Source organism: Micrasema longulum, unplaced genomic scaffold (assembly GCF_059751315.1).
Source record: "Micrasema longulum isolate JH-2025_06_02 unplaced genomic scaffold, ASM5975131v1 h1tg000480l, whole genome shotgun sequence".
In the NCBI taxonomy this organism is placed as follows: domain Eukaryota; kingdom Metazoa; phylum Arthropoda; class Insecta; order Trichoptera; family Brachycentridae; genus Micrasema; species Micrasema longulum.
In genome coordinates, this window is record NW_028277677.1 from 37,317 (window position 1) to 51,227 (window position 13,911).

Below are 13,911 nucleotides of genomic sequence, written 5' to 3' on the forward strand. Positions count from 1 at the left end.
AAGTAGTCATTATTGGTTTGATTAATGTATATTTTTTATAGTATTTGTACATTTATATATTAAGTTTTAATTTGTAACGTTCATATTATGAATAAGTATTTACTTTAAGATTATGGAAAACTTACACCTGAAAATATTTGGCCCATCTGATTTTTTAAGTCGAAATTCAAAACAGCATAGTTTTTATAAAGTATAATCGGTGAAAAATTCGGAGTAATGGAAAATGAATGGAAAAACTGCCATTCTTGCAACTGACGTTCTGATTACAGTGCCTTGTGCATCATCGGGAACAGATATATTATAAAGTTCTTAGCAGAATCTGATTTGAAACATTTACATCTAGCCGGAATTTACAAACAAATCATCACGCCATTTCCCCGTAAGGGTAGGCAGAGAAGATAGAACACCACATGACTTTATCTTCGCATCCAGATCTCGCTTCCCGTACATTCATACATCTTCTCATGCACCCCCTCCGATTATTTCGACTTTTGACATGTCCATCTTCACGTATTTGTTGGATTTTATGGGATATACCTATATAAATTAACTTTCAATCTCTCTCACTTCTTTTTAACATAACTAGCTTTTACCCGCGGCTTCCCTCACGTGGTATTTGCGAGAAATGAATTACGTAATTTATAACTTTTGTCGTTATAATCAATAGAATTTTTCCGGTGGAATGATACATTTTTTCGGGACAGAAAGTAGCTTGTATCGATTACCGATCCTCTAACTACCGCTATGAAGAAAGTGCGACGATCCATTAGTCCATGGCGACATCGCATTTTTGTTATTCTGTTTACAAATCCAAAATATTACTACAAAACCAAAGCGGAAAGCAAACCAAACTAACCATAGATAAAACAAGTCAATTATAGAAATTCCAAGAATTAATTTTGAATTGATTCTTTATTTTGACCTGATTCCACCTTACCACTTGATCATTTTCAAATAATGTTGCCCATTGTTGATATATTTTTTTTTCTTTGTTATTCTGGATGAAAAATAAGCATCCTATTTTACTTCTCACCTCTATGACTATCTCTATGCAAAAAATTATGTCAATCAGTCGCTCTGTTGAGACGTGAAGAAAACACAAATAAACACAGTGTACACTTTCACATTTATAATACTATTGTGGATTCACAACCCTTGCGCACCAAAAATGTTTATTTCTGATAATGGTCTAACACTCCAATCTTCTCAAGAGAGAAGACATTTTAGTCTTTGACATACTACATCATTCTTCAACAGTTCCTTTTTGGATGAGCTACCTCTTCATATAAAAAATGCACCTTCCTTAGCCGCTTTTAAGAAACACTCCTTTCTTTCTGTAAGTATATTTTTTATCCTTTTCTTTCTTTCCTAGGTCCTCTTTATGTCTCTTTCCAAGCCCATTACCTGATTCAGACATGTAAAATCGCCATTCCACGTTTCTCGGCTTCAACTCGTATGGCACCCAATTTCCTTTCTTTTGGATAAATCCCAATGCTTTTAGGCGCTTGGAAATGGCTGCTTGAGTCACGCCCAATGATTCCGCCAGTTCTTCTTATGTTTGACACGAATCTTGATCGACTAACGCTTCTAATTCTTCATCTTCAAACATTTTCGGCAGTTCAGGCCGCTCTTTGTCTTTGCTATCAAAATTGCCACTTTAAAAGTGTTGAAACCACTCAAAACACTGTGATTTTGCAAGAGCATGTTCGCCATACAATTCCATGAGCAAACAATGACTTTCGGCTGCAGTTTTCTTTGCAAAAAAGTGACTTAGCAAAACTTCCCGCGAATGCTGTTTTTTTTTGCCAATTTTCAAAATTTTCCACGATTGAAAACAATATGATGCGCACAAGCAAATCAAACACTGTCGACTGATTTTGACAGCTTATGAATAGAGCCTTAAAATGACATGTATGTCAATGATTTGCTACAGCGCATACACAAGTGCAGACATTAAGTGTCAAATTCCGGTTAAGTTATAGACCTAATACATATTTTGACCAGTCTATTTTTTGATTGGCTGGAAGATATTGCTTTTAGCCATAGCAGAAACCGCATGCGCACATCAAACTGAAGGCGACTCAATTAGGTACTCATAAACTCATAAATACGTTTTGACCCGTTAGTTTCTTTGCAGACGTCGCTCAGTACGCAACTCCCGATTTTAATTCAACTATGCCGTGTTGTGTCGTTTTGAAGTGTAAAAATACTGCTAGGATCCTTATAAAACAGGATGGGATCACATTTCATGTGTAAGTACCGAATACATGTGTATGTAGCAAATGAATTAGGTAAGCACTCAAAATTTTTATTATTTTTCCACCTGTCAGATTTTCAAAATAACAAAATAGACATTTTTTTAGTGTTGCCAGGGTAGTCAAATTTTTTACGCCACTTATTGTTAATAAGAAAATTGTTTTTTTATCGATTTAGTTGAATTTTAGCTTCCCCGCTGATATAAGAAGGAAAACGGAGTGGATAAAAATAGTACAAAGAGTACGGCAAGATGAGTTTTGGAAACCAACAAAGCTAAGCATAATTTGCTCAATTCATTTTGAGGAGAAATATTTTTATGTCACAAAAGGTAGATTGAAAAAATTAAGCAAAGGAGCTTTTCCACATAAGGTATGGTTAATTTAAATAAATATATTTTAAACATTATTTACATCTATCTTGTTTCCCTTTAAGTGGATTTTGATGCAGTTTTTAAGAAAAATGTTTTTTATTAAATATTATTTTTGTTCTTGCCCGTGGCTTCATTCGTATACAAATTTCGATGTATTTTTTCTCAACTCTCACGATGATGGAGCCGCAGGTTAAAACTGGTTTATACATACAGTAAAAAAGTGAAAATTTCGTGAAAATATTAAAATAAATCAAATAAAATACCTAATTTATATAACACATTGAATATTTTGTTTGGACATGGAGACCAAATATTGTCTTTTAAGTATTTTTATGTCTGCGCATTGCACGCGCATCACATGAAAACTACTGGAAAAATTATTTATTCTGTTTTATATCAATACGCTTACAAGGGATCGGGAAAACGAGAAAACACAGGTGGGTGAAGAGATTTAATAATACTATGTTATTTTTTCAGCATTTGGTCACGACAGCAGAAAAGTTCGAGACACATATGGTAAAAAAAACTGGACCTTCGACATCGGACAATGTGTGTATTGTTATAACTTATGAAATAAATAAGCTTGTTTTTGCATTTTTATTACATGACAGTTTTTTTTTTCAATTTCAGGGTCCATATCCAAAATCACCTGTTCGATCAAACTCGGAGATTGGTGATGTAAATATTTCCAATCTTCGATCTTGACAGTTTATTTGACTCACCGAGAAAACTCAAACTGAAATCACAATTACGCCATAAACAACTGTTTTGTGAGAAACATGTTCGACAAGTAAAAACATTGCATCAAAAAATAAACGTCTTGCTAAGAAGAACAAATCATTATAAATTATCTTAAGAAATTTAAAAACCAATCGCTATGTCAATGATGATGTTTATGAGCTACTTTCAATTACTCTTATTAAATATATTAACTGTTTTTTTCTATGATATATTTGTGGCCCTTTAATAATAAGGAATATATTTGTTTTTTAAAATATTTTATTTCCTTTTTTAAATGCTATAAAATAAAAATGTACCTTCTAATCTTTTCCAAAATATTTTCTCCTCTTTCTTATATTACACAAAAATATTATACCTGTCTATTTATTATAGGAGCAAACAATTCATAAACATTTCTTGTACACCCACGAACAGGCCATGCCTTTGTGCGATTTTTGTTGACTATTTTTACTGTTAATATGCATTTCATTGCTATGTAATTATCCTTTATTTTCTGAATGCTCTGTTTTACCTCTTATAAATTTTGTATAAAAAAAAAGTGAAATAATTAAAAAAAATACAATTTACTTATTAACTCTGTTGTGTCAATCAATGTTTTCGCGTGTACAATTAAACTTTTAGAGAAATTAACAAATTGCTTTTTTTTTTTATATTACATTTGAGTTACGGTTATATTTTTCGCAACATGGCAACACTAAGTGGCGACGTTAAGTATGCGCGCGGCGAAAGTGCGACATAGTGGGGGCATTTTTGGACACAGTCCGATGTATTCAAATATGATTGTAACGGACGGTTAGAAATGTGAATAAAGTATGCAAAAATATAGTTACGGACCCCGGTATCTATAGGCTAAATGTTGGACCTACAATAAAGGATGAATATTCCACTTTCGGGTCTGACTTTAGCGATACCGGGGTACTATAGAGTAGAAATTTGTGTTACAGGCCCTAAAAAGGGCCTGAAGCTAGACGTTTGACCAATTATTGCCCTAAAATGGGACTTTGCATTTGTGTAAACGAGACTAAGGACTGCTTTAAAAAAGGCATTTGTAAACGCGACTAAGGTCTGCCTTTAGAAATGCATTTTTGTAATTGATGTAGCGCGTGCGGTGGCTCCCAGCGAAGTGACCGAACCGAGTGCCGGCACCTCCCTATGTGCACTTTGGTGGAGGCGCGCCGACCGGGTAAAGTGGGAGCGGTATTTCCCCCCCACTCCCGTTTTGGCCTAACGCCGGTTCGGACGCAGGTAGCGGGAGCCCGCAACACGCCCTATATAATGTGTACATTTTAAATAATAAATATTGAGTTCGCCTCGAGACATCACGTTAGTCAGATCGTTTCATTTCGTCACCCCGCCCGACCTCCCGCTCTACTACTGGATCTACTGGACTTGACCATCGCTTCACCCCAGGACTACGAACCAGTATCTTCCACCGAACTACGCAGTGACACCGGACTTGAGAGGAATTTCGAGACTTCATAACTTTCGGGATTTACGACCCCGAGAGCGACGACGGCAGCGAGACACGGCCAACACCTACCCCTTGCTACAGGATTGTGGAATACAGTCCAAACTGTTACTTGTACAGTACAATGATTCTACGCTCCTTCCGGACTATTCCCAATTCTATGCTTTTAGCAATAAGCACGCGAAAGAGAACTTTTTTGTAATATAATTTTTAAATAAATAAATATATATACATATAAGAAAAACAAAAAACTGAGTATTCATAAATATATTTATTTTTAAATTATTACAGTGCTTATTATAAGAAATCATAATATATACAATTTTATGAACTAATTACACATTTTATACAGTAATAATAACTAAAGACATTCATGAATGCAAAATACTAACACTGAACAGAATGACAATGTAGCATCTCGCAATGAACTTTGTTCAGCATGCTTATTTTGCAAAATAATATAATTAGCCTAATGCTCATTGAGGTAAATAAATATAAAGTGCGATATGATGTCTGTTTCATAACACTGGGGGATCAATCTTTAAGAACCAATTTTGATTATCCACATCAAGCCAGAAAAACATTTTTGTAATGTGGACCTTGTGTATTTTAAAATGAGTAATTAATTAATTCACTGGTTTACTGGCTCAAATATAGTTAGTAGTTCAGTTAGTTATTTTCAGTCATGCTTGAAAACGGTCCATAACATTGGCTTTATCAACAAACAAAAAAAATTGTAATAATGGTCATAAAATTATCTATCAACAGCTATCATGAAATGTCATACATCAGTTAATATGTACATATAAAAGTGTACCAAAAAACTTACATTTTTTTTTTGATTTTTTTTATTAATTTACATTAAATAATATGGATCGAAAGCATCGATTCTTTTTTATCCATCTAGTGATCATGATTCTGAGGCAACTTTTTAACATATCATTAGACTTGTGAGTGTTTTAAGTCGAACTAAGACTAACGATGGGTCTTCAAAACTCTTAGTTTCTATGCCAGTCGGAATATTTAACTTGATTGAAATAATTAAGTCACCTTTTACCAATTTCATAATTGCTAATTTACAAATTAATCAACTCAACTAAAAGGTGGCGGATTTAGGATCAGTTGCATTAAAAGTATTTTTTTTATCTAAATAGATTAGTAGTACGAAAGTACCTTTTATTTATCTTTCAATGCAACTAGCCGTCAATCAAAAATTTCAGTATAAATAAACCAATACAAAGCAAAATGATTTTGGTTGCAAAATCTGTCAATTTTCCACTAAATACATATTTATACTTTGAATAAAAAAAGTTAAAGCAAAAACCATGCATTGAATGCAGTATGTAGAACAGATTCTTAAAGAAGTCGCATCACCATGGAGTATCTAGTACTTAAAATAAATACACATTAGTTTTCAAACAAACAATCCAGAAATCAAGTTGCCTTTTCCAAAAAAACATCACCAGACCCAATGAAAACTGTTCATATAAATTTAGAATGAAAAAATAATTGAAACTATTGATTTTTTTAGGGCAATTGACTTCGCACATTTCATTCTTAAAAAACTCAAATGTCATAGAAAAATTGCACAATTGAAATTACAGAATTAAATAATTAGAAATTAATAAATCGTATTTTAAATGATTTTTAATGTTTGACTTGACACCTGTATCTTTGTTAGAGTGTAAAATAAACTCGACAAAGGTAATTTTAACATATTACAACAGAGATGAAGAACATTTTAGAGAAGGTAATATAGAAGTCTAGGCATCTACAGGGCTTATGAGCTGTCATTGGCTGGTTTAAGTGGCCACTTTACACACTGTGTAACATTCACCATTCTGCACATATTTGAGCATCTATATTAATTAATTCAATCCTTTCATCTGTCGATGTTTGTGAAGTTAGGTAGTTTTATTTGAGTATTTTGTGATTTTAAACAACGGCATCTTTTTTTATTTCTAAAATCACACTAGTGCTTCAAATATCAATTGAGGAGCAAACATTAAAAAAGTGATTTGTCACATAAATATAGAGCTTAATTTATCAAGCTCTATATTTATCATATATTATTCATTTATGAAGGAAAACCTGTTTTTAACAAAACTATTTGTTTGAATGTATGAAATATTTTATGTAGGAAAAAACACGTTCTGAATGCATAGTGTGTTTTTTATCATGGATTTACATATGAACAATGAAATTTGATATAAACATATTTTTTTCAAATTTGGACAAATCACTTTTTGAATGTTTGCTCCTCAATTATAAATATTCTTACATAAACCAGTCTAAATGAAGACACAGTTTTTTATTGTTTCATTGTTTGCAATTTGGCAGCAATCACAAAAGAAAAACAATAATCTGAAATTAATATTAAAAATAAGAAAAAAAAAAAAGAAACCAATCATTTACTAAGTATGCATTTATAAACGAGAAATATAAATATTTGATTTCAAATCAGACTTTAATAGAATTTTCAGGAACTTAATGATACTGATTTTACACGCTACTTCATACATCTATTATTTTATTAATTAAAATATTTCTGACATATTACCCAGAACATCTCAAGATAATTTCAAAATCTAAAAAATGTAATATTATTTGCAGTGCATTTGAAGCATATTATATACTAAAACAGGACAAAAACTATGTAGTATAAAATAAAACATAAATTTATGCGTAATTGAATCAAATAATTGGTTTTGACATTTACAAAAACAGATAGCAAAAGTTTCCTATTTCCAAAAGGCTTTCACTTTGAAACATGACAATCTCTTTCCTTCTGAAATTTGGCACAAATAGTAAAAGATATTGTTCCTTTATCCATTAAAAATATCATACTTATGTTTATGAGAATAAATCTATGAACTTTGAATGTGTATTATTTATTCATTAAATTAGATCACAAAAAAAACTATTACCGAACAATACAACAAAAATAATAACAAACAATAACAATTTCACAATATATTAATGATTATTGTAATAATTCGTATGTGCCAAATGCTTGAAACAATATATTATAAATGTATAACACAACTGTTTTTTTAATTTACCATAACAGATTTTTCATAGTAAATCACAATTAAAAATTGACCTAAGTTGAGCAGTGGTTACATTATATTTTACTTTGATTCTTATTTATTTTCACCACAATAGGTTAGGAGGTCTAATTAGTGGTGAATTACAGCACAGAATAATCAGGCAAAAGAATAAAAAATGTTCTTACGAACTCAGAACCTTCCACGTGTGAATCAAGTGTTTTAGCCATTGCAACACGGAGGCCACATATATTCAATATTAAAATAAATTTCTGAGAATTTTTTTAACAGGGTTGCATGTTTTGTTTATCTAACACTTTTTGTCAAATGTACAATGATTTAAGCTGTGAAATATTGTAAAGAACATTTGCATAAACAACAATTATCATAATTTTTAAATTCAAATGTAAATGGTTTCGATAATTTTTTTACATTACAGTTAAACGACATTCAAAAAAATATGTGTAGGACATTAGAAATAACCTTGATTTTTGTCAGCATAAGCGATTTAAAATTTAGTTAAAAAAATTACTTTATATATAATAAATTTTGATCTACAAAATTAATATTTTTGGTTGTAAAAACTTAACACAGGAATGAATATTATTGCGCCATTGTTAGAATTTGGTACCAACAAATCACTTACCCACACACGAAGGCCAAGATAAACCACCACAAGAGATGGAAATAATAAAATATATGATTACAACAACCACGGATCCCAAAACAACATATAACTTTATGTTCTTCCAAAACATTGATCTTGCCAGGTTTCTGGATGTACTTCTAAAGGAGACCGACTGAAAAATATAATAAAATCATTATTTGTGGCACAATTATCTACGACAGGTGTGCAAATGAAAGCGAATGGAAAGCACAAAAGATCTGTTAAAAGATTTACATATTCTATGGCAATGTTGAAGGATGTAGAGAGGGAAAAAGACTAATGAGAACAGGACATGACCAAATTCAACAAATACTTAAAGATAGACATGTTATAACTTGAATGACTTCAGAATACATGCATAAGGTTTATTTTTAGTTGGTTGGAAGAAATTGCCGTTTGCCAATAAACCTGCCAATGTACAATTTATATTATGTACAAAAAGTTAAATAATAAAAAATAAGTAAGAATAATCAACGTTCATGCATATATGTACAGAAACAGCGTAATGGTTGGTTTGTTTAAACATAAATGAGTTTTGAACAAGTGATTAACATTTTTAGTGACTTGCATATTTTAGAACATCAATGAAGGAAAATAATATTTCATTTTATTGTAACATTTTTGAGAAATATTTGATTCTATCAATGACTCTAAAGAACATACATATACATATGTATTATATTATAAAAAAATATGATAATTAAGTTTGCCTTGACAGAGGAAAAGATCAATAAAAAAAAAGGACAACACAGATCAATGTATAAAGAAAACCAATATAAATTGACAGCCTATAAATATCAAAACAAATAAACATGAATATTGTACTATACAATATTTGAAAATTTCCATAACAATATCATCGAGATAGTGAAATGAATCACCAATCACCAATTTAGTAATCAATAATTATTTTATACGGGTTTTAGGATGAGAAAATTTTGATTTATTTAAGAAAATGAATAAACACATACATTATTTGACAAATTTTCCGTTTTGTTCACCAGAAGTTCAAGTCGTTCCCCACGCAGAGCAACATTATCTATAACAAAAACAAATAAATAAGTTTAAAGCATATTATAAGTTTAATATATGTATGCATACGTATTTTACAATAAATGCTTGTGCTTTTAAGGACACACCAGAAGTTGAATTTTATAATGAGTTCAGTCATTTTAAATAGAACTAATAAGCTAATAGCCCAGGAATTTTAGGTTTTAAACATCAAATGTTTCATAACCAGCTGATTTTTTGCATATGTGTGGTACTGGATGTGGTACTTAATTAATACTCAAAACTCCCTACCCGTCCCCCGCTTGCGTCTTGAGATATTTCATTATAAAGTGTGTTTGGAGGTATATTATATACTTAAAACCGTTATAACGTTTAAACGCAAGTAGCTAGAATAATTTGAAGTATGGGGTTTTAATCACAAAATTACATTTTTATTTATTACAAAAAAACATTGGCTGAAAGAGCTGCGTTGTTTCACTATCAAGGCGTAATAAAAATACTATTTTTGCTCACAGCGATGGCGGGGCTACGCACATTCTGTAAAAGTTCCAATATTTGCGCGATAAGTTTCGTGCCTTGAATAAAATAAATGGGGAATTGAGTTGACAAATAAAAGGCTTATGAAACAGCTGTAAACAGTCGTGGCCAAATTTGTATTGTCTGGGTCTGATGAAAAGGTCTAGCGCGGAAGTGATTCGATGTTGAAAAATCGACAAATGTCAACCGCCGATAGCAAAAGCATGCCGCTCCAGAGTATAATAATAATTTTAAAATCTGCAACTTCTATTATTTCAACGCCATTCTCCGAGTTTTTCTAGCTGCTTGCGTTCAAAAGTTATACAGTTAAACTGCGATAAGGGTCTAGAGATTGGAAGGAGTTAATGAAAAGAGTGAGTAGCTATTTCGGAGAAATAGCTACTGCTACTCACTCTATTTAGAAATTATGTTCCGCGGAACATAATTTTGGAAACCCTGCTATAAATAAACACGTAATATTATTTATCAATTAAATTTTTTTTAATTTAAAAATAATAATTTTATCATTACCTATATTTTTGACCATGATATTTTTAAGTTCGTCTAGCTCTCCATGGACTCTGGAAATGGTGTCAATATCTTTAGATTCACTGTAATGTTTCATCTCTGCAGCTAGCACTCGGGAGAATTCACTATTCATGGCGTATGCAATAGCAGTAGTGGCAGTTTCACCAAATGAGGCGTTGAAGCGTCTCTTGACTTCGTATAGGAAGAGAAAAGCGCGAGATCTTTCAAATTGCTGAAAAGAAAAATAGAACACATCCAGTGAGGTAAAATCGTCATCTGAGGACACTAGTGTATAAAGAAGTTAAGTTATTTTTTTAATTCAAAATGTACATCTGAAATATACACATACAAAATAAATATAAAGAAAAACTGATTAACCCGCGAGACCAGGTTGTAAGCAAGTTTTTGTGTTTTACAAAGGTATGTGTAATTACTAGTTACATAAATACGTATGTTTGTTAGTGAAAAATCTTAGTGGACGCTCATTGTAATTTATTATAGACACTCACACAGAGACACTTCTTACATGTTGGTCCAAGATCCTTCAATCTTCTAACTAAGGAACTACAAAACATTAAATCACTGGTTCAGTTTAAAGTAGGTTTGAGGTCTTGGATTAGCATGGAAGGAACAGATAGACACATTCTTTAAAAAATTAATTAAAATGAAAAATAAATGCATTCTGCAAATAAATCATGTCTTCGTAATATCAGCATATGTTAATTTGGTTTTTCTTTTATTTTTCTTTTCTTTTCATGTCATACCATATTTATATGCTATAAACTTTTTAATAAATAAAAAAGGAATGGCCCACGCTCAGACGCGGAAGTCTTTACGGGCATTTTTTCCAATTTATGTTATAGCTTAATTTTAAGATGTATTTTTCTAAAGTGTATTTTTGAAATTATATTTCTATGTAAGTAATACATGCATGGAAAAATAAACAAAAAAAAAAATAGAATTAAAAGACACGAATGTCAAATTTGGAATAACATCGCAAAAGCAATAAATCCGTTATTTCAAATTTGTTATTTTAAGTATCACTCATCTTTTATTTTTACAATAAAATAAATAAATACTCTTCTTTTTTTACATTCGCTCCGAAGTGGAGCATGTGGAAATCTTAGAATTATAATTAAGTAATATTGTAAATGAGGTAAACTTTATAAATTATGGTTGCGAGCTATCTCGCTAGGTGCATTTTACATCACAAAAGTCAGTAGATGGAAAAGTCGAGGAAATTTCAAAATAAAAGCAAAACATACTGTTCAAACAAAAATATCCACAAGGTAATATAACATCTAAGTACTTAAGTTGTTTTTTCAATTAAAATATAGGTATGCATTAAGTATTTTAATATGTACCTTAACCACCATATGGACAAAGATATATTTACCAGTGAACAATAATAAAGTGAGTCATATATAGATAAAAGTGTAACAATTGTACTGGCTGCACATTAACATTATTGTTTATTTCACTGATATAAAATTATCCAAGCCATTTTAAATTGCTTTATTGATTTGGTAATCTTTGCTTCAGCTGCTGTTGTGATCATTTTGTATAAACGATAACTTCAATATTAAAGTTAAAATCACATTAGGAGATTTATTCATCAATATAAATATATTTCGTCAGGTTTATAATTACACTGATCAGCTACATGAAAAGTAACATTGCATTATTCCAGTCAATTAAAGATTTTGAGGAGTAATAGCAGGTATGATTTTAAGGTAGTATTGTACGTTTGATATAATTTAAGAGATTTTAATAGCAATAGGCCCTGTAACGGCGTAAGTGGGAAGCCGCCATCCCAGACAGAGTCAAAGACAAAGTCAGAAGGTAGGGGCACAGCTGCGCCGACCGCAAGTCAACCTCAATAGCCCTGAAAAGGGCTTTCCACCCGGTCCAAGTGGTGTAGAGAGGCGAAGGCAGTCAGCAGGCAAAGTGGAGCGAAGAGCGAAGTGCAGGAGGGCGAACAGGGCGGTGAACGGAATAAAACGCGTCTGAACTGTTCAGAGTTAGGAACTCAACTGAACTTTATTCATACAAAATAATAGCTTTATAAAGCGGTGCGCGTCGGGCTCCGTGAGTCAGCCGTCCCACCCGCTTCGGCTGCCTGAGAGTGGTGGGGGTAGCTCACCCCCGCCACTCGCTACATGCCGCCGGCCGCAGGTGGCGTAAATACGGGCCCCTAGCGCCCGTATGGGCTATTAACACGATTAAGATACAATATGAAATGCAGACATAAAAGAGTAATCTCTGACTATATTCCCCCGGTATTACTGAGGTCAGGCTCAAAAGCGAATCATTTATCTTTATTGGAAGTCTAGCGCTCAGTCACACAAATACCGGGTTCCTAGTTAGTATAGTATATCAATTCACTCAGTTATCATTTACATAATATATCACTTTCATTTGTCCATTTCAACGCTATTCGCGTGTCCGGAACAGGCCCGATTGAATCAGTGATTTACAGTATAGAACAAGAATTGATAAAAAATATATATTAGCTGATCTTATCAGGAATTGAACCTGGAACTCGCACGTGAAATGATTTTTTTGTCCATTTAATATGTAATAATTATTGGATATAAAACGCAGTGATGTTTAAATGATAGTTAGACGTAAATAGATCGTTATAAAACACACTAAATGATTCGGAACACAGAAATGAATATTCTTTAAGCCTTTTAACACTAATTGAGAGTCGACTATATTATTTTTTTGTAAGTAGAGACGAGTAGGTGTTAGTTAAGATTAAACGATGTATTGTTTATACTTACATCGTCTGTGATGCAGAAATAAACAATGCGGTTTTCACAGACATAGTGAAACAAATAATTTCCATGTGAATAAGTAAGCTTATCATTAAATGGAGGAATTTTGGAAAGTATTTGTTCGGTAACTTCGGCAAAATTTCCTGCACACGAGGCATATTTAGCGAGGACTACGGTTCCTCTTGATATAACACTGTATAAAATCGGCATTTTAATGCGCCTTAAAAAAAACAATATCAGACAAAGAAATTTTCAACAATAAGTTCCTGCGTATATCCTTATAGTATATTCAGCAACAAACTCTCAGACTTTCCAGATTCATGAAGTGTGTGGACTGTTTGTTTAAAAAAATATTAGTCGTGAGATCACACTAAGAAAAAGATTTTTTCCAAACGATGAAGCCACAAAATTTCACAAAACCAACGTATTCATGCACTGTCAAATCAGATAAAAAAATATATGTGACAGCGAGTGAGCAAATTGTCTACAGAGCGGTGATAGTCATTGCCATAATTAAAAATAAAGAG

The 13,911-nt window shown here is 32.0% G+C and overlaps 1 protein-coding gene and 1 long non-coding RNA gene across 3 annotated transcripts; one reads left to right on the top strand and one right to left on the bottom strand.

Moving 5' to 3' along the window:
* Positions 1–2,118: 2,118 nt before the first annotated feature.
* Positions 2,119–4,974, top strand: LOC148281265 (uncharacterized). 2 transcript variants are annotated; one of them, XR_015822392.1, is made up of 4 exons: positions 2,119–2,252; positions 2,445–2,625; positions 3,104–3,175; positions 3,257–4,974. It is a non-coding gene; the product is annotated as an uncharacterized LOC148281265 (long non-coding RNA). The 2 variants fall into 2 exon arrangements; XR_015822391.1 differs by having other exon boundaries at positions 2,126–2,291.
* Positions 4,975–7,981: 3,007 nt separating this feature from the next.
* Vamp7 (Vesicle-associated membrane protein 7) lies at positions 7,982–13,908 on the bottom strand. The gene is made up of 4 exons (XM_088226937.1): positions 13,391–13,908; positions 10,608–10,836; positions 9,521–9,588; positions 7,982–8,682 (listed from the first exon to the last, which is right to left on the bottom strand). The coding sequence occupies exons 1-4, from the start codon at positions 13,592–13,594 to the stop codon at positions 8,521–8,523; spliced, it is 663 nt and encodes a 220-aa protein (XP_088083063.1). The 5' UTR covers positions 13,595–13,908; the 3' UTR covers positions 7,982–8,520.
* Between the last annotated feature and the right edge of the window lie 3 nt (positions 13,909–13,911).